The 25,135-nt window shown below is 43.5% G+C and overlaps 9 protein-coding genes across 9 annotated transcripts; 6 read left to right on the top strand and 3 right to left on the bottom strand.

Moving 5' to 3' along the window:
* Window positions 1-2,693: 2,693 nt before the first annotated feature.
* On the bottom strand, window positions 2,694-4,066 carry BDB00DRAFT_840848 (uncharacterized protein). Its single transcript, XM_053124791.1, has one exon. It carries the CDS (start codon window positions 3,950-3,952, stop codon window positions 3,050-3,052), a length of 903 nt encoding a protein of 300 aa, XP_052976089.1. The 5' UTR covers window positions 3,953-4,066; the 3' UTR covers window positions 2,694-3,049.
* A 1,253-nt stretch (window positions 4,067-5,319) lies between these two features.
* On the top strand, window positions 5,320-8,091 carry BDB00DRAFT_875920 (Sac phosphatase domain-containing protein; the record flags this gene model as incomplete). The annotated part of the gene is made up of 10 exons (XM_053127422.1): window positions 5,320-5,339; window positions 5,424-5,515; window positions 5,660-5,740; window positions 5,849-5,982; window positions 6,062-6,211; window positions 6,272-6,352; window positions 6,430-6,463; window positions 6,571-6,875; window positions 6,969-7,437; window positions 7,505-8,091. 10 exons carry the CDS (start codon window positions 5,320-5,322, stop codon window positions 8,089-8,091), a joined length of 1,953 nt encoding a protein of 650 aa, XP_052976088.1.
* Window positions 8,092-9,527: 1,436 nt separating this feature from the next.
* BDB00DRAFT_769863 (uncharacterized protein) lies at window positions 9,528-10,190 on the top strand (the record flags this gene model as incomplete). Its single annotated transcript, XM_053119843.1, has 1 exon — window positions 9,528-10,190. The coding sequence occupies one exon, from the start codon at window positions 9,528-9,530 to the stop codon at window positions 10,188-10,190; it is 663 nt and encodes a 220-aa protein (XP_052976087.1).
* Window positions 10,191-10,245: 55 nt separating this feature from the next.
* Window positions 10,246-11,765, top strand: BDB00DRAFT_593745 (uncharacterized protein). Its single transcript, XM_053117968.1, has one exon. It carries the CDS (start codon window positions 10,361-10,363, stop codon window positions 11,669-11,671), a length of 1,311 nt encoding a protein of 436 aa, XP_052976086.1. The 5' UTR covers window positions 10,246-10,360; the 3' UTR covers window positions 11,672-11,765.
* Window positions 11,766-13,201: 1,436 nt separating this feature from the next.
* BDB00DRAFT_931665 (uncharacterized protein) lies at window positions 13,202-16,534 on the top strand (the record flags this gene model as incomplete). Its single annotated transcript, XM_053129047.1, has 3 exons — window positions 13,202-13,827; window positions 13,958-15,226; window positions 15,345-16,534. The coding sequence occupies exons 1-3, from the start codon at window positions 13,554-13,556 to the stop codon at window positions 16,532-16,534; spliced, it is 2,733 nt and encodes a 910-aa protein (XP_052976085.1). The 5' UTR covers window positions 13,202-13,553.
* A 1,058-nt stretch (window positions 16,535-17,592) lies between these two features.
* BDB00DRAFT_769860 (uncharacterized protein) lies at window positions 17,593-19,125 on the top strand (the record flags this gene model as incomplete). The annotated part of the gene is made up of 3 exons (XM_053119842.1): window positions 17,593-17,692; window positions 17,768-18,122; window positions 18,309-19,125. Coding segments are annotated over 3 exons (1,272 nt in total), but the record flags the coding sequence as incomplete, so codon positions are not given.
* A 559-nt stretch (window positions 19,126-19,684) lies between these two features.
* On the bottom strand, window positions 19,685-20,597 carry BDB00DRAFT_875916 (PRA1 family protein-domain-containing protein; the record flags this gene model as incomplete). Its single annotated transcript, XM_053127421.1, has 4 exons — window positions 19,685-19,770; window positions 19,898-20,091; window positions 20,218-20,283; window positions 20,383-20,597. 4 exons carry the CDS (start codon window positions 20,595-20,597, stop codon window positions 19,685-19,687), a joined length of 561 nt encoding a protein of 186 aa, XP_052976083.1.
* An 817-nt stretch (window positions 20,598-21,414) lies between these two features.
* On the bottom strand, window positions 21,415-22,606 carry BDB00DRAFT_840827 (nucleolar protein 12-domain-containing protein). Its single transcript, XM_053124790.1, has 4 exons — window positions 22,562-22,606; window positions 22,072-22,473; window positions 21,809-21,978; window positions 21,415-21,733 (listed from the first exon to the last, which is right to left on the bottom strand). The coding sequence occupies exons 2-4, from the start codon at window positions 22,263-22,265 to the stop codon at window positions 21,558-21,560; spliced, it is 540 nt and encodes a 179-aa protein (XP_052976082.1). The 5' UTR covers window positions 22,266-22,473; window positions 22,562-22,606; the 3' UTR covers window positions 21,415-21,557.
* On the top strand, window positions 22,607-24,111 carry BDB00DRAFT_840824 (uncharacterized protein). Its single transcript, XM_053124789.1, has 7 exons — window positions 22,607-22,747; window positions 22,832-22,879; window positions 22,966-23,005; window positions 23,164-23,291; window positions 23,413-23,666; window positions 23,755-23,888; window positions 24,004-24,111. Exons 1-7 carry the CDS (start codon window positions 22,723-22,725, stop codon window positions 24,047-24,049), a joined length of 675 nt encoding a protein of 224 aa, XP_052976081.1. The 5' UTR covers window positions 22,607-22,722; the 3' UTR covers window positions 24,050-24,111.
* The last annotated feature ends 1,024 nt before the right edge of the window (window positions 24,112-25,135 follow it).

Genomic DNA, 25,135 nt, shown 5'->3' with positions numbered 1-25,135 from the left:
TACTGACGCAACGACAGGGTTTGATTTTAATGCATGTACCATGCTGTATGGTGTACGCCATTCTATTTGGAAAGAAAGCAAAATCAATGGTATAAGGTGGGCGTCAGCTAAAGGGGCCATTTTTTGCAAAAATCAAATCGACTTTAAACCCCGCGTCAGGTGATAAGTAAGAGGGGATTCTTCCTCTTGTTGAATGTCTTGAACTTCGATCTCTTATTGTTCGCGTTCTGCTCTTTCGCATTCTGCTTTTTCGCGTTCAAGTCTCAATCTTTTTTCTTGTTCGTAGTTGGCTTTACCAACTTTAGCTCTTCTTTTGGTTCCTGCCATTTAAATGCGTATTTAATTATGAAGTTGGTGAAAGATGACGTGAAAAGATTTGCGATTCAAAATAGATGATGGGGAAATGGTGTACAAAAATTGTTCGTTTCCTAGCTAAAAGTACTAAAAATAGTAGACTTCGAAATGTCATAGCTCAGCAACAAGTGAGCGCATTGAAAAAAAAATTAGTACGTTGTGTTCCTCTCCTCTAAAGCTATCGATTCTGCTATCTTTTGTGGCAATTAAGCATGCAGAGATAACTCTATGAAGGCTGGAAATCGGGTCTTAAATTGGCCCCTTTAGCTGACGCCCACCTTAGTGCTTGGATGAAGTAATCATAAGCGTCCCCGTCGTTAACAACTTGTTTCGAAATTCAAAGGTACCATAGTATATGTTTACGAATTGGCAAAAAAGGTAGTGGTGCTCCACAAGATCATCGTCGTGTATGATAGAGCCACGGGCTTTTTAGATTCCAAATACACGTTTCTTTTATATGTCTCAAATGCACGTTGACGCAAATCTGAGTCTGTGCGTCTTTTAAAAGGTTAAAGGTGATGGTAGAGATAGGCATCGATCCAGACCATTCCGAGCCGAGTATGCAGCCATTACCTTTTTAAGCTTGCCAGTACGTATGATATAACATGGAGAGCAAACGCTTTAATACATTAAGTTCAAATTCATGTTTTTTTTTTCAAACAATGTTTGTTTAGAATCTAGCTACTTTAAATATCTTTTTTTTTACATACAGTACCTATGTTATACCTTCAAGGTGGTTTTGTAACAAAAGCATTGGCAGGAGGATAATGTTAAACGTTTATGCAAATGACAGGAGACCCTCCAATGCGAACAGAATGAGAAATTACAGAGTCACGTAGCACACCTAGCAAGTAAGCTAGAAAAGACAGTACACTTTTTATCGAATTGAAAGTGACAAGAAAGTATCATATATATAAAAAAGATACTCTCCTGCTTTTGATATATGGAAGAATTATATATATTATTCCATCATCGTCACCACCATTCAATTTCGCACGGGCTCAGTATACATCGGCTGCTAGTAATGCTACTGCTGATAACAGCATCATCGACGATATCACGAGCGTGATCTTCTCGGCATCGTCAACATCTCGGAGCGCTCCCTCCACACCAGCGACAAGTATGGCATCATCACCAATGGCGGACGACAATCCAATGTACGGAAGAGGTCGACGACACGACTATTGCGTACATAGCAGAACAAGCAGGAATTGTGCTACGGACGGAGCAAATTCGATCTATGGAGGTTTTCCTCAGCGACTCTTTACTCGAAGCTGCTGTTTGAGCAGGTGTTTTTTTTTTGACGCAGGAATCCTGAGGTACATATACAGTATGAAGCCAGGATCTATCCTGCAATGACTCAAATACTACAATAGACGCCTACGTCCAAATTGTCATCTTGTCCTTTCGCGTCCATCTGCATTGACGAGACATCTGCAACAGAACCGCTGTCCGAATAACCTTGGAGATAACAATAGTAATTGATACAACCTGGACAGCAGCAGACTGTCCAGGAACAATGAGCCGACGAGGTGGCCCCCGTGATCATGGTGGGACAACCAATAATAGTGGCATTTTTATGTATATTACAATGTGTTTGGTCGGTTTCTCTTTTAACATTATTTGTTTTAATGCCACGCTGTCTTGTTCTATGTGATATATCTACCTTGCATTTGTAACCCTTTCAACAAAGCAAATTCTATGTCTGTCTCTTTCACTCACATTTTTATCAACCGTCAGGACAGAATCATTGTGCCCTTTGTATGCCACCTTACTCCATTCACCATTTCACGCCACTGTATGACTCATTGCTGTAAAATAGTTCTTCTTTCTCTGCTTTGTTATGCCACTTTTTCCATCATTGAACACATTACAAGTAGCTTGTATTTACTAATCATATTAAAAGTGGGTATTTATCCATCTACCAATAAAAACACGCTTTCTTATAAAGATGTAATATAATTTTGCTCTCAAAAAAAAGAAAAGCGAGGACTGGGTAACATATTTTGCTATCGCATACGGTATGGGGCATAACAGTATTTTGTTGGTATGACTGGAGTCAAAAAGGAATGCAAATCGTGCATGCAAAAAAAGCCCCACATGATTGTCAAGCACGACGACGATCCTCCAAAGATGTTTCTCGCGTGGCAAAATGCTCTGTTATGCTGCATCGTCCTTTTCATTATCTTAGTATTATAGCATTCTAATCATGCCATCGTAACCTGATTACATTTCTTCAGTAGAGTAGAGCTTATTGATCGCCTTGCCATTGGGTAACCAGACATGCATACATGTCTTTTAGTATATAACAAAATACAAGACAACCAACAGAAAGTCTACATGCATGTTGCGGTTTTTATTATTATTTGTGATATGTGTCACCAACAACGAAGCTCTATAATTAGTGACGAAGATACGGTATACATATCAAGCAGTTTTTGTCTAAAAGTCGACAGAGGAGTTCATTTCACACCTGTCATCTGACGAACTATCCTTGACTAAGCAATCTTAAAACCACTGCTGCCCTGAACTGATGGGCTGATTTTAAATGGTTGTGTTTTTTCAAAATTGTACCAACTAGGAAATGGCCGTACATATACTGTATACGCTCGCGTCCTTTTCAATTTTAATCACGGTTTTATCGAAATGAGCGTACAACGTACAATGGAGGGTTCTATGAACATACAGGTGCTGATTATTTTGTGCATGCTGCTGCTATAGTCGGTTGTCTACGACAAACCCTTTTATAACATGCCGGATGCTCCTCCTCGTCGTCGTCCTCTTCATACTCATATGCGTGCTGATCTTGTCCCCCTTCCTTCTCCTCCTCTGCATCTCGTTGGCGTCTGCACCGTTTCTTTTCATTGTACGCTTTTACGCGGTCCAATAGCGGGATGCCACCATGTTTCTTTGTCACAGAGGATAGACACAAAACGCGCCATCTAACCACGTCCTTTGGCCAAAGCTCTATGATTTCATAAAAGCCCTCGGTGTCTTTGCAAATCTGGAGGGACTCGTGGCGGTAAAAGCTATTGACTGTTTCTTCTGCATCGCGTCCAACTGCTTCGTAGTACCGTGACAAGATGAGCCATGTATCGTGGGTCCACCCGGTTGCACTCTTTGTAGAACGGCGTCGATTGCTATCACTGTCATTTTCTGGTTTTCTTCCTATTTGACATTGTGGTTGCTGTCGTTGCCATGGACGATGAGCTTTTCTTGTTGTGGCTTCTGATGCTGACGACGCGCCAAGGGAGTAAAGATCCTTTGTAGCTGCTGCTGCTTCTGATGCTGTCGTATGACTGTGAGCTCGTCGAAGGTTACTTGCAATACGGGCCGTCGATGCTGACTTGGACGACTCCAGAATAGGCATTGTGTGCTGACGAGCTAGTTTTGGTGATTCTCCGCTGTGTTGTCTGCGCAAGGCCTGCACTCGTTGTGGGGATGCCTTGAAATACCGATTGCTTTGTGGTGTACTTGGAGGTGTCGACATGATGGTTCTACTTGCCATGGTACTAGGCTCCTTCTTCTTTCTGCACTCGTAACCACCGTCATCCGTCGCTGACTTTCTTGAAAGAGCCGCCGGAATGGAAAAGTTCATTTTATAAGAAAAACAAGTATCACTGATTAATGAAGCAGTCAATAACGTGAATCGGCTACGCAAAAAATAAAAAGGGGAAAGGAAAAGAGGGAAAAGGATGTCTTTTGATTAAAATTGCGAACAAAGAATGCTTTTTATGATTTGTACATTTTAAGCATGAAGTTTTTTAATCACTATCAACAAACAAAAGCCCACCCTGCATGCATGCAACACCATCATCATCATCATCATGGCACATGATCAGGAACCCAGACTGGATATACTCCCACTACCACGACATTGTTGGACATTTTTATGATGGAGTAATGAGGCAATTATACCTGCTACCTAGTCACTTGTGCTTTGATAGGATGTCTAATCTTGGTATATAAAGAGATGGACACTGAGTGGAGTGAAGAATTCTTCAAGGAGCGATGCGTATCTCCAGCATTCTACGTACGCTTTCACTTAAGGCTGGTCAATTAAAACGACGGGTGCTACTATACAGCAATAGGGTTTAGTTGTTTTGTTTTAGTCCGTCGATGCGTAAAGTCTGTTGTGCTGCTGGTTGCTGCACTTGACACGAGGGATAATGCAGTAATACAGTCAAAGCGTTTAACCGGATATTAGTTAGGCAGTGTGTGCTACTACGGGTCAGGCAATACATTTTTTGACAGTATATACACATAACATGTAATGTCATACATACGTCCTGTAAGAAGTCGTACATGTATATACACTTAACATTAAGCTGGTGAGCAGAGATTGTTAGCACATGTTAGTGTACTTTGCTAGCCTCAATAAGCTAAGCAACTCCATATAGCTCGCTTTTAGCTACGGAAATATGATGATGTGATTACAGAGGAACGCGTGTGTAGCCGTGGTAGTGTAGTAACTACTTGATTTTTTTGCAAAAAGAGTTGAAAAAGATATCCATGGTTACTTATTGCGTTAATGTATGTCTTCTACATCGTAGACTTGGAAGGGCAAAAATAAGAGTGGTGAGCTATCGTAACTTGGTATGTCACGGTTGATCATCATGCCATATAGAACACGGGGATTGAAGCAGCAAAACTTTCTTCCCATATGAAGTATACATCAAGTAGCTTTACTACACGGCAACACGCTCTTCTAATCCATCTTCCGAAAACAGCTCCCCAACCCTTTTTTTTTCTCTACATGCTCTAGCTGATTATCCCTGTTATTTCATGTTGAACTTTCTTCACGTGTTTGGGCTCATCAACTCGAAAAACTTGGCGGAGTATGAGGTTGTTGCTGCTGTGTTGCGAAATTACCTTATATATAAATCACACTTTCTCTCTTTTTTTTCTTCTCCCTTGCGTTCGCGGTTGCCAACAAACCACCACGTACATACAATAACACGCACCATGCATCAGAAAATACGACTGTAAATAATCTCTTGCATGCTTCTCAAACGTGACAAATGAGGGTTATCTGTTTAACACAGAGAGGTCACGTAATTTCCCGTTAGGTATATCACAAAGGACACATATGTCCTCGAGCCAGAGTCTGGTGCTAGTTTAATTGTTCGTCGCAAGAGTGGTACCGTTGAACTTGGTGCTGGTTAGTTTTCTTAAACTTTTTCTTATAATCGGGATCACGATAACAACATGACAGAAAGAGGTCTACATTGAAATAAATGAAATTAGTTGAATAAGTTTAAAGTAACCTCATTTGCGTTCGTTTTATTATTGAATATTTTTTTAGACAATGCAGTTCCTCCGGTTACAGAGCAAGAGACAGCAATGTCTATCAGCGGTATTATGGGATTTATTCAACTTCAAGCATGTAAGATATACAAAGAGGGAAAAGTGAGTGTGAGCGTGTCGAGGTGGCCGTGCGTGTGTGTGTGTGTATGTGCGGGTAGTCGTCGTCGGACATGCGTTGCTTATCCAGATTTAGGTTATTACATGATCGTCATCACGAATAGTGAAACGATCGGCTCTATCCGTGGTCATGATATCCATCGTGTTGGCTCGTTCCAAATACTACCGCTGGCTCGCAATCTTGCAGGTTTGACAGAAATTCAGGTAAGGAATAAAAGTGAATAGAGAAAGGTTATCCATGCTTTCACTTATTAATTTGATTCACTCTTTAAAAACCATGTAGAAACAAGACGAACATACCTACGTCCGCCTTCTCGAAAACCATCTAAAGTCTGGAGGATTTTACTTTTCGTACACGTATGATCTGACGCAAAGCTTGCAGAGGCAGGGCGAATTCAACAACGATTCGTTGACAGAGCCATTGTGGAAACGGGTAAATTTTATCTTTTGGGATTTCATGTGAAAAGAAACTAGACTTTTTCTTTTTGGTTAGGTGGACGATCGATTCTTTTGGAACCGTTATATTTCAAGCAAATTGATCGACGCAATTCTCACAAAGGATGCAAGCCAAAACGTAAGGATGGGAAAGAAGGGGAGTTACACTATACGGAGGAAACATTTTGAGCTGATTCAAGGGGACCGATCGTATAGTTTACCGATTACATCCTCCCTGTCATGCAAGGCTGTAAGTCTGTTATTATGTTTCTGGCATTTGGAGATTGGGTGAGGATATGGGTTTGTAGTACTATGATGGGGGAAACGTAAAGCACTAACAAGAAAGAAATGATCCAGTTGTCAACATTGAAAACGTTCATGTGAATGATAAAAAGTTTGTCTTGGGTCTTATCACCCGTCGCAGTCGTTTCCGACCAGGCACCCGATTCTTTTCTCGTGGTATCGACAGCGACGGCCACGTCTCCAATTTCGTTGAAACAGAACAACTCGTGCTTTACGATGGACCGGACGCACCATCACCTATTGTTGGCAAGAAGCAGCTATCGTATGTACAGACCAGAGGCTCTATCCCTGTCTATTGGAGCCAAATCATCAACCTTAAATATACTCCGCGATTGTGGGTTGGCGAAAGCAGAAAAAGTGTAAGCAGTTGGATTTCTATATACACTGGATGTGGGGGGTGGGGTGGAAGCCAGCTGGGAAAAAAGTTGCAATGCTCATCGCATGAATAATAGCTTGCCGCAGCTCGTAGCCACTTTGATGAACAAATCCGTACCTACGGCCCTCAGATCCTGGTCAACCTTATCAACAAAAAGGGCTACGAATTGCCCATGGGCCAAGCATATGCTCGCACCGTGGAACAATTAAACGACCCACGTCTGTACTATACGCATTTTGATTTCCACAGCGAGTGCAAGAAGATGCGTTGGGATCGTATTCAGCTATTGGTGGATCAGCTCCAGGAACAGCTCGTCAAGCAAGGATACTTTTACTACGATGCTTCAGACAAGAATGCCCCCGTTATCCGCAAGTCTCAGGAAAGCGTTATTAGAAGCAACTGTATGGACTGCTTAGATCGTACCAACGTTGTGCAAAGTACCTTTGCCCGCTGGGTGCTTACACAACAGTTGCGCCAGATTGAGATTTTGGGTCCCAATGAATCGATTGAAAAACATGCGGATTTCATGTTTGTGTACCGCAATGGTAAGCTTATTGACTATTTGTTCGACAGCCCGTACCCATCATGCTAATGAACTTCAACAACTGCTAGTGTGGGCTGACAATGCTGATGCCGTGAGTACCACCTATTCGGGCACGGGTGCCCTCAAGACGGACTTCACACGCACGGGCCAACGAACCAAACAGGGCGCATTACAAGATCTGTCCAACTCGTTGACCCGTTATGTGAAAAACAACTTTCTGGATGGCAAACGTCAGGATGGATTCGACCTGATTTTGGGCAACTATGAGGTACAACCTGCTTCCACTGCTGGTACCGTTGCCATCAGCAGCGAAAAGCAGCAATATATCAGCCCATTTGCAAGCAACAGACCTTTGCGTGTGCGTGTTGTGCCTTCTATCCTCGTCTTTGGGCTATTCATGCTGCTGCTCAACCTTTTACGACCGGGATATTCTGGCGTCCAATCATGGCTCTCCTACTTGATGCTCTTGGCATTCTGGCTCTCTGTTGTTGTCTCGGGTGTACGGTTTGCGATCCGTCACGGTAATCAGTTTGTCGAATGGCCTCATCTGGTGCACCAGCCCGATTATGATCAATTTGAGGCTATGGGAGGGGTTATGGAAAAAGGATCTAACCTTCCTCCAGAGTCGGGTTTAGCACCGCAAAGACTGGAATAGTTACTATTATAACTTACTTTTTGATATTAACAGCAACATAATAACACTACGAAAATTATATCATCCATCCGGGACCTTGCTTTACGACTGTACTGTTTGTCGTAGTGTGCCCCCTTTGTCTCAAGCTTTGCATATCTGAAAATGTGTGTGTAATCGATAGCACTGATGAAGGACAATGGGCGTTGGTCATGGTCTACCTAAGTAATTCAAACCAACTATTCTAAATGCCGGCGGTTCAAGAATCTCTACAAACGAGCTCACTTGTCTGTTTCATGCACCTAGTGTTTGTTAGTAAACCGTGGTTACGCTGCGTACATTTGATAGGCGAAACAGATCGCCTCACAATATAATTCATTACACACTTAAGAAAAAATGTCAATCAAGCAAAATGTAAACTAAAAAAACCAGACAGCATTATCCATAGCCCTCTTTATAAAAAACGCTGCTGTGGCTGATGGAATAGTCATGTTTTAAAAATAAATACATAGCCACATATGATCTATGCATTGTTCTGCTGTTTACCCGGTCTTGCATTTTAGCACATATGATCGGTATACACTCAAAGTGGTTACATCTTTAAAAGACGAGCTAATACGAATTTGAACGTTCTTTACCAACACGCCAATGTGATATAACTTTTAGTGGTAAATATTAGCCAGGAATCTGTTCCTGCCATCCACTCCAGCCCCTTTCCAGGTCCCACACGCCCAGAGGTGCTGAGCAAAAGAGGCCGGCTGTTTTTAGGATATGGTCAAGGCAGAGGTCGTGTGTGTGTGCAGAGAGAGAGAGAGAGGGAGGGAGGGAGGATTCAAGCCCAGTTTTTTTTTGATTTTTGTTATTATTGTTAAAATGAGAGTGAGCGCGAAGAAATAGGCGTTTACTGCTCTACGAAAGCATTATTCTCTTCTTCTTTTACTGCATCTACCTTTCTTGATTGACAAGCTGGCACTAGAGCAATTATGCTCAAAATTTAAAAAAAAAGCACTCTCTTTTTTTCCAAAACCCTACACATTCCACACGTTACATTCGTACACAAACACACATCTTTGCTGACTTGTTCCTCGGTGTCTTTTGAGGGGCTCGGCTTGTTCACTCACTTTTTACACACATACGCACACACACACCACATATATATATATAAATATATATACATTTATATATCTCCTACTATTCTACTGTATATCATTCTGTTTCACGTTATTCGCTTTTACCCACTTTGACCTTTTATCGACATTCAATAATACCACACACCAAAGCATTTTTATTGGCATCTGCACCATCACCACCACAGCAATTATTTACATACAACAAGAGTAACACGCACCGGCAAAAGTACAATTCCCCCCTCGTCTACGTCGTCATCGTCCCGCTCCTCCTTAAAAGAAAACAAAGTACCTTATATATACATTTTTTTTTAAAAAAAAAAGTAGAAGCAAATGCCTGTCAATCTACACGAAAAGACAATCCCATCCTCCGCAACCTTACTGACGTTGGCGCTAGTAACACTGTGGAGCACCCGACCGGTCCGAGCACAAAACACCTGCGTCTCTCTTGCATCATCCAAAGCATGTCCTGCATTTGACCAATATTACGTTGGCTTACCCGGACTTGCGGATCGGTACTCGTACATGGCCAATGTCACAGACGTCGCTTCGTTTGACGAAAGCTTATTTGCATATGTCAAGACCACAGGCGACTATTTGTTACCACTCGGTTGCAACAGCGACTACGGTAATGGTGCACCTTATGCGCGATACTCACTGTCACGAATATGTGCCGGTTTGATCCAAGACGTCAACAATTCGCTACCATGTAACTATGAACACAATCTGACGCCACCTCCACTATGCAAAACAACATGTGATGCTTGGATCAGCAGCATCGAGACGATTACGAGCGATACAAGTGTATGTCAAGATTCAGTACTACGCAATAACACGATATCCAATCTGCAGAATCAGTGTGCATCGTGGCAAGGATACAATGGGACAGCGTCAGAAAGTTGTATATCAGGGTCAGTGAATGAACCTGGCAATTGTGGTACGTGTTTCCTTTGGGTTGGCATATGCAGTTTTGCAGATTTAGTTTGGATAGCATAGTATATAGTTAATTAGTTAGGCTACAGCGGGGTTGCTTATGGATTGGAAAGAGAGAAGGAGGGGGGGGGTGGGCACTGCATAGGGGTTGGAAATAGTAATTTATTTTTCACTTGCATAAATGACGATGATCTAATATCTTTTTCGCACACATATCAGGATTCCAGGATGACATGGAAACGGCCTGTCAGTTTTGCGAATCCAGCACGGATTCTTGTTGCCAAAGTGTGTCATGCAAAAAAGGACTATCTGCAGGAGCTGTCGCAGGGATAGTCGTGGGGTGCGTTGTCGGAACGGCTTTGATTGCATTAGCGGCATTTTGTTTTTGCACACGACGGAAACGGGTACGGAACGATCGTTTCAAATTCACAACCTACGTAGCGCCACCACGAGACGAATATGCGAATCACAGAGACAGCAGCCGCACATCAACATTGCCCCTCAACAGCAGCAGTAGCACCAAGGACAACCACAACAGCATGAACAGCAACACCATGAACAATGAGCCACCGTCATCCTCCTCTTGCGGTAGCAATGACTTTAACGACAACATACCTACGCCTTTAGCATCTGCACCGCCACCCGCGCCGCCGCCGCCGCCGCCACCCTCTGCTTTGCAGCAGCCGCGACCCGAAGATCTGTATATGGTTGTCCATCCATACCCGCCACAGATGGGCGACGAGCTAGGTTTACATGTCGGTGATATCATATACGTGGCAATGCCCTTTGACGATGGATGGGCGCTTGGCATTAACGCCATGACAGGATTGAAGGGTGCATTCCCAATGGTATGTGTCAAGCCTGTACCCAGAGACGTGCTAGACGAGATGATGGCTTCACAAGCATCATCAGAAGACGACTCGTCCAAGGTGTTGATTGAAGACGGTGACGACATGGTGCTGCAGCACCAGCAGCAGCACCAGCAGCAGCAGCAACAGCGTCAAGAACTAGAGTATCTCAGCGAACAGCAACGCGCGCTACATCAAAACAACGTCCATTACCATCCAGGAGAAGAAGAAAATCCGTTTGCCGATACACCGCCACCACCTACAATCCGTTATCCCCAGACGCGTCCTCAGACCCCGCCAAGACTACAGTTGATCAACGTGGACCGACTCAAGGAAAGCGTACGACGATCCATGAGTCTTGGAGCATTTACCCACACAGCGTTACCGCGGTCAGAACTGACCAATCACAGCAACATACCCAAGCGGACAGCAAGCATGCGTACATCTACTTATGGCTACGCCGAGGCCGAGAGCCCCACATCACCGACTTTAAATACACCCTTTTTCGATGTAAAACCATTATCCAACACAACTGCCGCCGCCGCCATCTCTCGCTTTGAACAACAACAACAGCCTAGCCACCATCACCACCACCTCCATGATACCTACGAACTCCATGAACAACGCCATAGCAGTAATAGTAGTAGCACTAGCAGTAGTGATCACTTTCAATGGAATTCAAGGTCTAAAGGTTGATTTCGAAAAAAAAAAAAGAAATCAAAAACATTTATACAGACAGACATATCATCCATTGCATTGGTTAATTCTGTTCTTTTTTTTCTTTTTGCTTATATGGTGCCTGGTGAAGGGTAGGGGGTGCTGGGAATGGCCGTGACTATGCTGATTGGGCCAACTCGTCATTTGATATGTATCAGCAGTATTTAAATGATTCACTACAGCCTGTCATGTACCCAACGTCATAGCTTTCCCTGCCATGTAATTCTACGTCGCTCAAATATGCACGATTACATAGCAACAGCTGTTAGAGGTACACATCATCCTCGTAAAAAGAAGACATATGGCGATAACTTTGGGCCATCTTTGTATTTCTCCCATCCGCTATTCTTTGCAAGCAAGGAGATGATTTAGGCTTCATACCATTTGATGTAGAGATTTGATTACCATCTCAATTGATTAGCAGCTAAATATATTCAAATACTGATAACATGACATGAATTGGATGGACGATTGATAGCCTCGTTGTGGACGAGAGGAGGGCAGCTACCCATCGCTATGTAAGTTACCTTTGGTAGAAAAAGGTTAGCTGTCAAGTTATCAGCATATATGTATGTCATCGATAGCTCTTGGTATCTCATGTTGCTTTTCGCTATTCTCAACAGCAGTGTACTGTAGCAAAAGAGTGGGAGCAGTCTCTTTTGTAAAATGTAATAAAAAGGTAAGGGATGCAAGTTATCATGTCATAAATGAAAGGAAAATACACAATATATTTTGTATCACTTTGATCCGTATACAGCCCTATCTATTTTTGTGCTCCCTCTAGAAATTTTTTGTTTTGAATAGCCAAACGTACATAAGTTTGGTATATTTCTCCAAGTGATCCCCGGGGAAACGCATGAAATGAGAGGGAATAAGGTGGGGTTCAATGACGTTGATGTACAATACACTGAGGCATTCATGATGTGGAAAAGTAGCCAGTAGTAGCGATGCTTATTAGTAGCAGGTTTTATTGGTTATACCACAGTAAAGGAAGGTAGTGAGGCATAACTACTTGGTGTGTGGGGGGGGGGAACAAAGATGTGCCGCACATAGAAAAGCAACTTGAATTGCCAAAACAGATTTTTTCTGGCAAAAGCTCGGATTGTGGAACGTCCCCGGGTAATGTCAGCGCGCTTTAAAGTCATCGCTTGGGAAATGTTTTAGAAAATGACCATTCCAAGTTTAAATTACCTTGTGTCTCCTGAATAATACACCCGCCTATCCTCCTCCACTAACTAGAAACTCTTGTCAAAAAAAAAAAAAGCATGAAGCTTTTTGAAGCCTTCCCTTTCCGTTTCGCATAGAACCAACAAGGAGGTCTACGCAGGTAACGAGGATTCGGATTTCTAAACAATGAAATAAAAAATAATAAGAAAAGAGGAGGTGTCGTCGTTGTCGCCGATTCAACGCAATGGGCGTACAGAGATCTTCCTGGTTGGCGCAGATCATTAAAGCGATTAAATGAGCCTTTTGCAGGCAATTTAACTCCAACGCTTTCCTGGGTTTCTTCGTTTCTTTCTTTTTGGTTAGCAGCGCGCTTTTTTCTTTTTCAGTTTTGGAAGACAGAGAAAAGAAACCAAACTGCTCCTTCTTCCTCTTCTCTTCCTATCCCTCTCTCTCTTCTCTTCTTTCCATTCTGCCGTCCACCCCCATATCACCAACCATCCATATCTCATATTATGACTCTATCATCATCATTAATAATAATAATACTACCATAATAGCATACACATAGAACAACAGCACTCATACCCGACCACCATTAGCTCATTGACCCTTGGCTAAAACCTCACCATCACCATTCTGCCCAATCTCAGTCGCTCTCATTCCCCACACACACACACACAACACAGCACCCGCCATGGCAGTAATACACCAGCAACGAGTGGGAATTCTCTTCTGTGCCACCCTCACCTGCTTTTTCCTCGTCATAACGTCTTTTTTTGCATGGTCATCCCACCTGAAAGCAGCACCCAAAAGCACAAAACATCCGCATCCAACCATACCTCTTATCGACTATCTGGATGCCACTCAGCTTGCAGACAGTGGTTCGTCGTCTCGACTTTGGTCACAATCTTGGTATTCAGTGAGCAGCAACAAGATCATCTACAACAACGGCAACAACAAAGAATTAGGTGCGTCTTTCCCATTGTATCCTCATTAATTTACCCCTGAATATTCTCGAACATGATCCACACGCACCTTTTATCTGTTTCCCCCCCCCACCCCAATCGCCTTTACTAATAACTGTGGCTCTTTGATTAGAACATCAACAAAATTTAAGCGACATTGTTGAATTCGCACATACAGTACAGCTTGGTGACGAATCACGGCCTTCGGTCACGGCCATTGTTTTATATAATAACGACATGATTCAGCAACAAGTGACTGCCATACAGTCGCAATCTGTTGTACCAGATTTCGTTTGGATTGTATGTGCAACAGAGGACGAGCAAGTTGTGCTACAACAACAACAGATTCTTCCAAAGAACGCAGAAATATGGATTGGAGATGTACGACGGATACGGTCTAGCACGGATTACGTTTGGATCATTGACAAGGATGTTTTGCCTGGCCACCGGTACCTGGAATTGCTCTTGAAGCTGGCTCAAACGCGCACCTATCGTGAAACTCTTTTGGGACCTGGCAGCAAGCTTGCTCTCGTTGACTCGAGCGAAAGCTCCGCTGTTTCTTGCGAACCTGTAGACGGACATCAGTTTGTCGATGTTGTCAACAGCGCGTGGTTGCTACGTTCCGAATGGCTGTCAGCACTCTCGACCTATGCAAATGATGTTAACGCGCCACTTGGTTATTGGATCAGCCGTCATCTCAAGGTCGAGGTAGGAATCCAATCTGTGGCCTTGCCGAAAGGCGAAAGGGAAAATAATGCGGACTATACCATTAGAATCATATCAGCGGCAACATCACCACCAGCAGCAGCAACAGACGCTTGTGCGAGTATAGAACAGTACCTTGCCAACACGAATGACGACAGTTACGACAGCAGCACTACGCCAAGCTTTATAAACGACGTGATTTTTCAAGGCCAGACAGAGAGCGATGAAGACGAGGGCGACACCACTGAGAATGGTAACATTAAACAGCAAGCAGTCATGTTGTTGGTGGATGAAGAAGATCATCTGGACACTGCATGGCTGCAGCTCGTATGTGAAATGCATACACGAGGAGATAATAACGCTGCAGTGCATCTTGCAACCACCGGTCGCGGAAACTTGGGTGCCAACGAAGTTGTCACAGCACTCACAGTCCATGATGCAAAATGCGCGTCGTCTCTCTCCAAAGACCGCATACACGACCTCCAGCTCAAGCAACCCATTCAACAACTGGTGCCACGACTGACGCGGCTGGTGCAAAGTGCAAAGATCCAAGTGCTAATTCATGTGCAACAAGATGGCTTGGACGCGATACAAACAATGAAGCACATGTTGCCAAATGTAGCAATCATTGGGTTGCCGCATCGCGATCTGAGCCATGTGACATGGATGTCAGAGCTGCCGGTTGATACCCTCCACCGTAGGTGTAATGCTTCATTATTACCCGGCCTCCATTGAACTGCCTTTTTTCTATTGGAAAGGTCGACCCGACGTTACCCCTCGCTCACAAAACTGTAAAATTTACGCTCATTTTATAGAATGGCACGATTTCACAGTCAAATTGGTACTGGCTACGGAGAGCGACGACGCACCACCCTTCCAACGGCTGCTGCAATCAGTGCAAGGCGCTGGATACTTGGGTGATACAGTGGACATTTCGATCTTCATGGAGTATACGAGCAATGTCAAAACACAACGACTCTCGGAAACTCTATTCTGGCCACATGGCGAAAAAGACCTCCGACATCGCATCGTGCCTACGAATCGTGCATCGATGTTTGTCGAATCGTGGTATCCGTCAAGCGACCACGAATATGCAGTGATACTAGACGACGGCATGGAAGTATCGCCGCTGTTCTACATCTGGGTCAAATACAGCATTCTCAAGTACCGGTACACCCCGACGCCACAGCGCAACCTGTTTGGCGTCAGCCTGTATTCGCCACGGATGGTCGACACAGGCAAAGTGCGCGAGCTGTTTGAGCCCCCGAGTGGATACACTCCTTATTTGATGCAAGCGCCATGCAGCATGGGCGGGGGTGCCGTTTATTTTCCTGAACATTGGCGAGAGTTCCACGACTACATGACTGCTCGCATCGCCGACCAAGATTCGCACAAGCTTCAGACAATCGAGGTGCCCGGCGCACGGTCGCGTCGCTGGATGCACTCCTGGCGACGCTATCTTGACGAACTCGTGTATCTGCGGGGCAACGTCATGCTCTACCCGAACTTTGAAGACAACGCCAGTTTCTCGACTCGACACCAACTGCCCGAACACTCCACCAAACACGCTGACGAAGACAATCTTGATCTGCCGGGCGCTGCCAAGGCAGTGGCAGCCTTGTACGATGTGCCGCTCCTCGTCGATACCTTCACGCTACCCGATCGGCACTTGCCGGACTGGGGAGACCTGCCTGTTCTGGACTTGTTTGGGAGACCTGCCACGTTAGAGACGCTCGCTGAGCGAGGGCAGGAATTGCAGCAGCAGGTATCTGCATGCACTGTCACTCGTTCCGCAAAGCACGACTATGATCCCTCTGACCTGCTGTGTCCGTATGCGCGTGTGTTTGTGGAGAAGGAGGAGGAGGATGAGGAGGGCGACGGTGACACGAAGACAAAGAAAAAGAAGACGAAAAAGAACCGTGTATTACCAACAAAGTTGGTGACGCTGTATGTACCCGCTACTGCCACTGCTTCTGATGCTGCTGGAGCTGAAGTTACCGAATAACTAATTATTATCTATTTTATGCGGCACTATTGTAAATATTTTTATTTCCTTCCCTTTTTTTCCAATACATATTACTTTTCTCTCTCTCTCTTTTTGCAACTGAAATCCGCTCTGCGCATATAAACACTCCTTTGGCCTTTGTCTCTCTCACACACACACACACTCTCTTATCCTTTTGGCTTTTCCTGCTATAGCACTTGGTGCTCTTCTTCCATTCGGATGTCGGCCCATTGCCACGGATCGGATAAGGATCCTAATCCTCCACCAGAGATGCCAGAAGACCCTCCGAATAACAATGAGGAATCGACCACAAGTGCTATTCACCAAGGAATTTCCTCAACCCGTCAACAGCAGCATGGCCAACAACAACAACAACAACAACAACAACATCAAAAACAAACACAGCTACAGCCGCTACAAACATCTCAAGATTTAGAAGCAATGAAAAGGCGGCCATATATGCCCAAGTTTGCTACGATCCATACGGACAAGTACCCACAAAACCTTCGAAGAGAATTTCCATTGACCAACTTTGACCGTAATCTTACGGTTGAAAAAGCACGATTTGATCCGCAACCGAATGAACACAAAGAAGTTCCTTCGTCTTCTCCACCACGCGACCAACAGCAACAACAGCAACAACTCCAGCAACCACAACAACAACAGCAACAGCAACAGCAGCAGCAGCATAACAATAGTAATAATCAACAATCACAGAACCTGCTACAGCAGCCACAACCACAGCAACAGCAACAGCAACAGCAACAACTCCAGCATCCTCATCATCCACGACCTTCTTCTCCCCCAACCAACACACCTAATAGCATCACTCCTTCTGCTTCGAGTAATGGCATCCACACACCATCCAGTACATTCTCTGTAACCAATACAAAACCAGCTCGACCACCCGCAAAGTCCAAAAGCGAGGTAAGTAATTAAAAATAATGCTCCTTGCTTATGCTGCTCAAGCAATTCACGCATCATCATCCCTTTCTTTTTTTTCTTCTCCACCACCTCCTTCTCTTTTCTCTTAGGGAGATCGAGCTACCCGCAATACAGTCAAAAAGCGTCGACGACCTCCTCCACCCATGAGTGGCACTGCCACTCCCGCCGAAGTGTTTCATCGAAATCTAATTGACGCTGTCTCGAATGTAGAAGGTATTGCAATCGTTTTGGCTAGACAAGCTGCTGAAATGGTGTACTTGGCTTATAACGTGTCTTATATATAACTAGACTCTGACGAAAATGAGCAGTATGTGTACTCTTACGGTGGTACGGCGATTGATCATGCCTCGTATCATTCTGACCTCGTATATCGTCCACAATCCATTCGATCCACACCGGCATCACCTATGCATGACTCTTCATTTCGTCGCATCAGCCCAATATCTAGGACGAGTAGCTTTTTTGGAGATTTTTTCCGATCTCTTACCCGTCAGCAGCAAATAGCGACGACCGTTGTTGACGAAGAAGATCCGCATGCATCATCATCATTACCACCACATCACCGTCCCAAACTGCGAAGCAATGTCATGGACCATCGGCCCAAACAGCTGCAGGCAAGCGAGACATGGGAGCCGCATCATTGGTACGACACTAAACGTTCAAATCTTCGCACACCACCTCATCATCTACTTGGAGGCTTACCGCCTGCACCTGGGTCGGCTCCTCACTCTCTTCATCCCAATAATCATCATCCATCACAACAACAACAACAAAATCAGAATCATCATCATGCCGCAGCAGCAGCAATACAAGCACAACCTCGCCATAGGCAGCGAATATACCCAGAAGCATATCATACCGACGGATACAGCAGTGACGACGAAGGAGCACCCTTATTGTTTCGAAGATCAGGTCGCTACTACCGTAACAACAATAACAAATTCAACAAAATACGACCCTGGTCACGCATTGTTCGAAACATCGTGTGTGGCCTATTGCTAGCTGTGCTATGCCTCATCTTTCTTGTGATCTATCGTGCTAAACCACTGACCGATATCTCCGTGGAAATGGGTCGTGTATTAGCCAGCGACAAGGAGTTGATCTTTGACTTGCGGGTCAAGGCAAATAACTGGAACTGGTGGACGGTTCATGTGGCGGACGCGGATATCAGCGTGTTTGCGTTCAGTCAAGTGGTGCCGCTCTATATCGCTACAGCGAACGACACTTACAATGACAACTTTAATAAAACGGATACGGTGGGGGCTCATCCAAAGGGCGTGGATCCGGCCGAATTCTTGGGCAGCTTCTACCGGTTTGACGAGCCTCTATCCTTCTCTCCAGCCATGCTATCTCCCGACTATGACCCCTTCGAAGCCAGTAGCCAAATCCGGATAAAATCGCCAGGTGGCGACGGCAGCGGGAATCAGCGTTGGTCGCGGATCATTCGGTACCCATACGGATTGGTAGCTCGAGGTGTGCTCAAGTATCGACCGTTTCCTCTAGGCAGCTTTTACCCACAGTCGGTTGCCATCTGTGATGTGGCACGTGTAGAACCTACAACGGGCGTTGTTTCAGAAGACCCTGATCAGGGTTATTGCCTGAAAGATGGAAAAAAATTGATAACTAATCCACACATTGTTCTATAATTGACTCCATCGTCCATGAAAAAAGTGGAAAAAATAACGTTAATATCTATAGGAGGACTTAAAAAATCCTCATTAATAAAAGCAAATTAAAAACAATTAAGCACAACGAGAGGGAATCGAACCATCAGAGAAAGTATTTCATAAACCAGATCAGCAGCAGCAGCCAAGGCAGAGTGATCTGTCCTGCACTATCGTACGCGGGGCGAAAGCTCTGCCTGTAATTAAGTGCTGTTTGTGAGTATCATAAAGTGGTGATGAAGATTAGAATAGCGAGATCTTTTACAATCACTTACAATATCAGCACCAACCAAGTCCAATCGATGTATAATTCTGCGCAATTTGCGACATTAAAAAATCAAGTATATATTGTGGATGCATGTAGTGAGTTGAAGGTAGTGTTTTATCATGCAAAACGAGTTGTATATATAGTAAAAGAAAAGAGGGAAAACAGATATAGTGTAGAAGATTATATATATATATATATGTGTGATAGAGAGAAATGTTCCTATTGCAAAGGGGTACCGCGTCGTGATCGTGATCGTGGTCATCATCGCCTGTTTTAAACTTGGGCATCAGCACCAAATTCGCCTTCCAGACCTGGCTCCAACAATGCGGCATGGCCTAAAACAACAATCGCAGCTGCGCCTATAACAATATACAGCAGTTAGCACTGGTGTCATGTGATATAGTTCCCTCGCTTCTCTATGTTGTGCTCTGATACATAGTATGCATCAAATCCAGAGATATGTTGTTGAACCCGCACCCAACGTACCAATAATCCAAAAAATTGCACTCGTTACGCCAGAGAAGAGCAGCAGGATCAACGATGCACCGGCATATCCGGAATACAGTGATGAAGGTGAAATAGTAGTACCACCAATTGTCAACGGACCATTCAATCGTGAGATTACATAGAAACCGCCAAAGATGAAACCAATCGTGAACACCAACCACCAATTCGTGATTCTAACAGGATTCCCGCCCCAAATATAACACAATGAGCTTCATTCTACTTTTCCAATATCCATAGCCTCAACCCCACAATCAAGTCTGAGAAGCTTGGTGTATATTATACTACAATAGTATACATACACTGCATAAATGGCAAGGCCCAAGACGATGAGCGAGTAGTTGGCAGCAAAGTATTGCAAGTTATAGCTGTCGTATATACAAAAAAGAACAAGTGTTATTGAAACTGCAAAACAGCAATGGTGAATTTGTTTTTCTACAGGAGTGCCTTTTAGGCTAATTACATACTTCCATCGTTTGGTGATTTCTGAAAATGAGGTAGTGAAATTGAATCTGTTCTTATCGAAAAAGTCGCTCAGGGGTCGTAGGTTGGATAGCTTCTCTTGACGGAATTTTTTAAGAGTATCCAAGGATGAGCCAAGGCGCGACTCTGCTTCTGCGGCCATGGCGTTACCGACATGCTGTGCTGCAGCTCCGGAAAGAAGTGGTTCGGCGGTGCTCATGATTATATTGTGTGTGTGTGTCCTTAGTGGAAGAAGAGGTACCAAAAAAAAAAAAAGTTTAGGTGTGGTATTTTAATTGGAAAAAGAGAAGGGTGTCCTTGGCGTGCCTTTGCCACTTGGCATTTTCCACACCTTTTTCCATCCCGCCCCGCCACAATTAGTTTTTAAGACCCCGCTGTGTGCGGCAGCATTTAGGACCATCTTGAGTGAAATGACGCGAATTGTTTGTTAATGTCTAACATACAGCCAGTGTGCAGGTTCCATAACATTCCTTCTAACCATATGAGGACAGACTGGAATATACACTTATTAAAGGCGTTTTCTATCAAGAGATTTATACATGATTAAACTAATTTGAATTTTAGCCGGACCTTTTTTTGTTGTGTATTATAGATTGCAAAGTTATGCTGGATTGATTTCTCTTAAGTGTCACATTTTCATTGGCAGCATCGTTTTTCTTGGACCAAGGCTTGGCAGCAGTGCTATCCTGCATAGCACCGTGACTATTACATAGATGACCTTGTATACACAGCTATCCTTACGTGCGACATGTGGATAATAGAGTTGTTCTCGTGATTGATCTCTTGATCAAAGTGATAATGGCAATAATAACAGCCAGCCCAACGGTAATCATGTTTCCTGTTAGGAATTGATTGTTATGGAGGTCGGTTGCTATGATGACAGTTGTTACTGCTGGTTGCTACGGCAACCGTGTATACACCTGCTCTCTACTACTGTTCAGCTTCTTCTTTACAACCTTAGCCTTTCAGTTGAGTCCAAAATACTGTAAACACCGAGACATTGAGTTAAGAGAAATTCGTGCCTGGATACATAAATCCAATTGATTTAAAAAGAATCAGCTTATTCTAATAAAAAATGAGTATATTGTATATGCGTACAGTAGGAAATGAGAGTGAAAAAGATAAAAGGTGATGTATATAATATGTAAATTTGTGCATTTTAATCGTCGTTGTTCCAATCATCCATGTCTTCGATAACTGTAACAGTTGTCAACGCTGAGGCGGATTTGAACTCCTTGACTTCTGCTTCTTTTTTAGAGCTTTCTTCCTTTGTTTCCTCGCTGTCAGTGAATACAGTTTCTTCTTGGTCCCCACCCTCGTTATCTGATAAACCACCTACATAGTGCACAAAAAGGCTTAGTCACTGCTGTATATATGCTATTCGTTAGTAGGCCAATTATTTTTTTTTACCATTTAATGCGGCTTGCATATGGGCAAGCCGTTCTTCCAATTGCCGCTTTCGTTCTGCTTTAAGTGCTGCTCTATCTCGAATCTTTTCCTGTCGTAACCGTTCTTGCCAGTTTTCTTGTGCTTTCTTTTTTCGTTCCACTTTACGTTTATGGAATCCCGTCAGATATTCTCTACATTAGAGAGAAATTCATCAAGTGAATACAAAAGAATGGATTGATGAATCGATTGTGTATCCCATTCTCGAGAGAGATCGTCATTCTTACTTTCTTGATTCAGGATCAAAATCAACTCGTTCCACTCTTTCTTTCTTTATTTTCCGTTTCTTTGCATAGGCTTTCGAGCCGGCTGTGAGGATATCGGTGTTTTTGACTTTTTTGTTGGGTGCTTTGGGCATTGCTGAGATTGCTGGTTTGTTGAAACAAGTTAAACAATTTTCTCGTTTTCGTTTTTTTTTCATTTCCTGTCAAAGGAACGGAGACTGGAATTCGCCCTAATGCACGAAAGCAGATTTTTTTTGGAGTGTAAAGCGTCAAGGATATCGATTTTCGACGCCATAAAATTCATCAACAAAGATTAGGTTTTCTTTAACTTCTGTGTATTGAATACATAGCTAGAGGCTCGGGCGAGAAACTCGCAGTAGCAACGGATTGATTTTAGATCATGTTCTACGGTTATATGAGGAAATTGTTGTTGCTATTAGCAATCCACTTGTCTAAGCAGAAACTCATGATGACGATTCTCATAAAAGCGTACTTAAACAAGTGTCTCCTTGGAGGAAGACAAAAGGCACAATACTACTCTTGGCTGTTAGCATTTTTGCATTGAATTTTCGATAATTTGGCATATAAAGTATATATATTTTTTCCAGCTTTTCATTTTCAGCCCCAAGCGAAAACACTTCCTTCTTGAACAATATGGTTTTATACTTTAAAAGCAAAGGTACGCAAGCATACAAGTTACATTAGTATCACGAGCCAAAAACACATTGACAGGAAATCGCAATTATTTTTGCTCTGTTGCTAGTCGTAGATCCTCCTGTCACCATTTACATGGGAAAGGACAAGTTTGAAAGTAAACCTTGCTAAAATGATCTGTTTCTAAGCGGTAACAAAGTGTCAATGCTGACAAAGATCGCGGGTTGCTTCTTCTTTTTGTAGACGAGGATCTAATCAAGTATGGCTTTCCAGAAGATATTTGGTAGTATATGTTTTCTTGTTTTGTTGCGATTCGCGTGTGGTGTGTTTTGAGATTAAGTAACAGCTTATATGACTGAAATTTCTGTTGTGAAGGGTATGTACATAGAAACAAAGTGCGCGCAGCAAATTTCCAGGGAAATAACATGGGTACATGTGTTAGTTTCACGTTGATAAATTGTCGAGTGCACACGTCTACGTTCGCTTGGAGCCCGGCCAAACATGGGATGATATTCCCGAAGCCGTCATTGAGGATTGTGCACAACTTGTCAAAGCCAACAGTATCGAGGGTAATCAATGGTTCTTTACCAAAATATTTCGTTCGATCTCTTTCTTTCTCCCTCTGTCTGGCTCTTTGACATGGAGAGACAACGGACAACATTAACCCAATGCAATGATGTGATTAATTAGGCAACAAGAGGAACAATATCACTGTGATTTATACGCCTTGGGATAATCTTAAAAAGACACCCGGCATGGAAACTGGTCAAGTCACCTTTTTCAACCATAAAAAAGTCAGACGAGTCCATGTCGAAAAGCGCATCAACGAGATCGTCAATCGACTCAACAAGACCAAAGAAGTGCGAGAAACTGATCTTATGCAGGAAAAGATTCAACGGGAAAAGATTGACCGGAAAAAGGCGAGAGAGGATGAATTCATCATGGTAAAACTTTTTATAATTCTTAAGAGTTCGTTGGGAATGTGACAAAATGTACGCGCTACTAGCTATAAACTTATTCTATTGTTGGTAGAAAGAGGAGGCGCAACGCATGGCAGCTGAGAAACGGAAAGCTGAAAAGGAGATCAACGAGATGTTTGACGAAAGCCGTATGCACAGTAACTGGCGGGAGCATGAGGTGGAGGATATCAATGAAGCTGAAGAAGACTTTATGTGAAAATAAAAACAATTTTAAAATGAATCAACACGTATGCTACAGCCATTTACACGTAACTGGGGATTACGCCTCAGTGTTTAGAGATTCACCAGGTATTGTACTTACCATTTCCCCCTCAGCTGCAATTGAGCAGTGCATTTCTCGAAAATGAAGCGGTTTAGCACGTCTCGATCGTAACTATCACACACAAATTACCGCAGGATGGTACTCGGCCTATTTTTAAACGATGACAAAAAGCAAATTCAACCCCAGTGGTACCACACACGCGTTTGAAACGGTTGTATATGTCTTACTCAAAGCTTATTAATGGAGCGACTACACCGTTCGGTTTATTACGTGGATAAATAGACTCATAGGAAATGAAAAAAATCGCATATGACACGTTGTCGTGCAATCGCATCTCCAAGTTATAAGGTTATTTGCATCTATTTGGGAATTTGCAATAAACAGGCCCAACCGTATGACATTTATGCAGCTATTTTTGACTATTGAGCGAGTTAGTCTACTTCGGCATCTAATTGTGGAAGAGTTCCTCGGTTAAAGACGGCGAATTTTCGCTTCCGAGGAATAGAAAAATAACTTTTCAGGGAAGCCCACCCACAACCTCGTCGTTTCGTCAGGGCATTTCATGAAAGTGCTGGGGATCTTTGTAGCACTTGTTGCCAAGCCCTTGTTAGCTGAAAGATCAGGTGAAGCACGACCTTGAGGTCGATCTGGTTCTAGAACCGTTGCGAAAAAAAACAATGCTGCGTCTTTTTGCAGCAAAGAATAAAAGTTTGAGAATGAAAATGGACACGTGTCCTTTGTCAAGTCAGAATTATATTTCTGGACAGAATTTATATTTATCTACTAGCTTAATACATGTAGAATGCTAACTACGTGGGATTTCTCCTTTTTACGGGGATGTCATTAAAAACGGCTGCACTATGAGTAGATATTAAAACAGGCCAAGTTTGCTTTGGGTCTGGAAAACAAAGGACGTGCGCTAATTGGTTTAGTTGCTATTAATATTCAGACGGATCCGAGGTGGCCGAAACACTGATTTGCACCGGCGACGACGATCTTCTTTGAGCCGGCATTACCAGACTTCTGTCGTGCCACGTCGAAACGATGCCATTTGTCGTTTAGCGGGCAAGCTAAAACCCAGACTTGCCTTTTTGGGGCAAGGTTTCAAAACCTTTTTTTAGCCGCTACATAAAAAAATCCTCGGCATATATAATAACGTCCTTTCCCTGCC

This window comes from Zychaea mexicana, assembly GCF_025766255.1.
Source record: "Zychaea mexicana strain RSA 1403 chromosome Unknown BDB00scaffold_80, whole genome shotgun sequence".
In the NCBI taxonomy this organism is placed as follows: Eukaryota; Fungi; Mucoromycota; class Mucoromycetes; order Mucorales; family Lichtheimiaceae; genus Zychaea; species Zychaea mexicana.
Note: the sequence above shows the minus strand (reverse complement) of the source record. Positions and strands in the feature narration are given on the sequence as shown.

Excerpts from the sequence above, each read along its gene's own strand:
- BDB00DRAFT_593745 (XM_053117968.1), top strand. The coding sequence starts at position 10,361 with ATGGAAACGGCCTGTCAGTTTTGCGAATCCAGCACGGATTCTTGTTGC.
- BDB00DRAFT_840848 (XM_053124791.1), bottom strand. The coding sequence starts at position 3,952 with ATGAACTTTTCCATTCCGGCGGCTCTTTCAAGAAAGTCAGCGACGGAT.
- BDB00DRAFT_840824 (XM_053124789.1), top strand. The coding sequence starts at position 22,723 with ATGGTTTTATACTTTAAAAGCAAAG. Across the intron at positions 22,880-22,965 it reads GGGAAAGGACAAGTTTGAAA|ACGAGGATCTAATCAAGTAT; the intron begins GTAAACCTTGCT and ends TTCTTTTTGTAG. Across the intron at positions 23,292-23,412 it reads CAAAGCCAACAGTATCGAGG|GCAACAAGAGGAACAATATC; the intron begins GTAATCAATGGT and ends GTGATTAATTAG.
- BDB00DRAFT_840827 (XM_053124790.1), bottom strand. The coding sequence starts at position 22,265 with ATGAAAAAAAAACGAAAACGAGAAAATTGTTTAACTTGTTTCAACAAA. Across the intron at positions 21,979-22,071 it reads TTTGATCCTGAATCAAGAAA|AGAATATCTGACGGGATTCC; the intron begins GTAAGAATGACG and ends TCTCTAATGTAG. Across the intron at positions 21,734-21,808 it reads TATGCAAGCCGCATTAAATG|GTGGTTTATCAGATAACGAG; the intron begins GTAAAAAAAAAT and ends TGCACTATGTAG.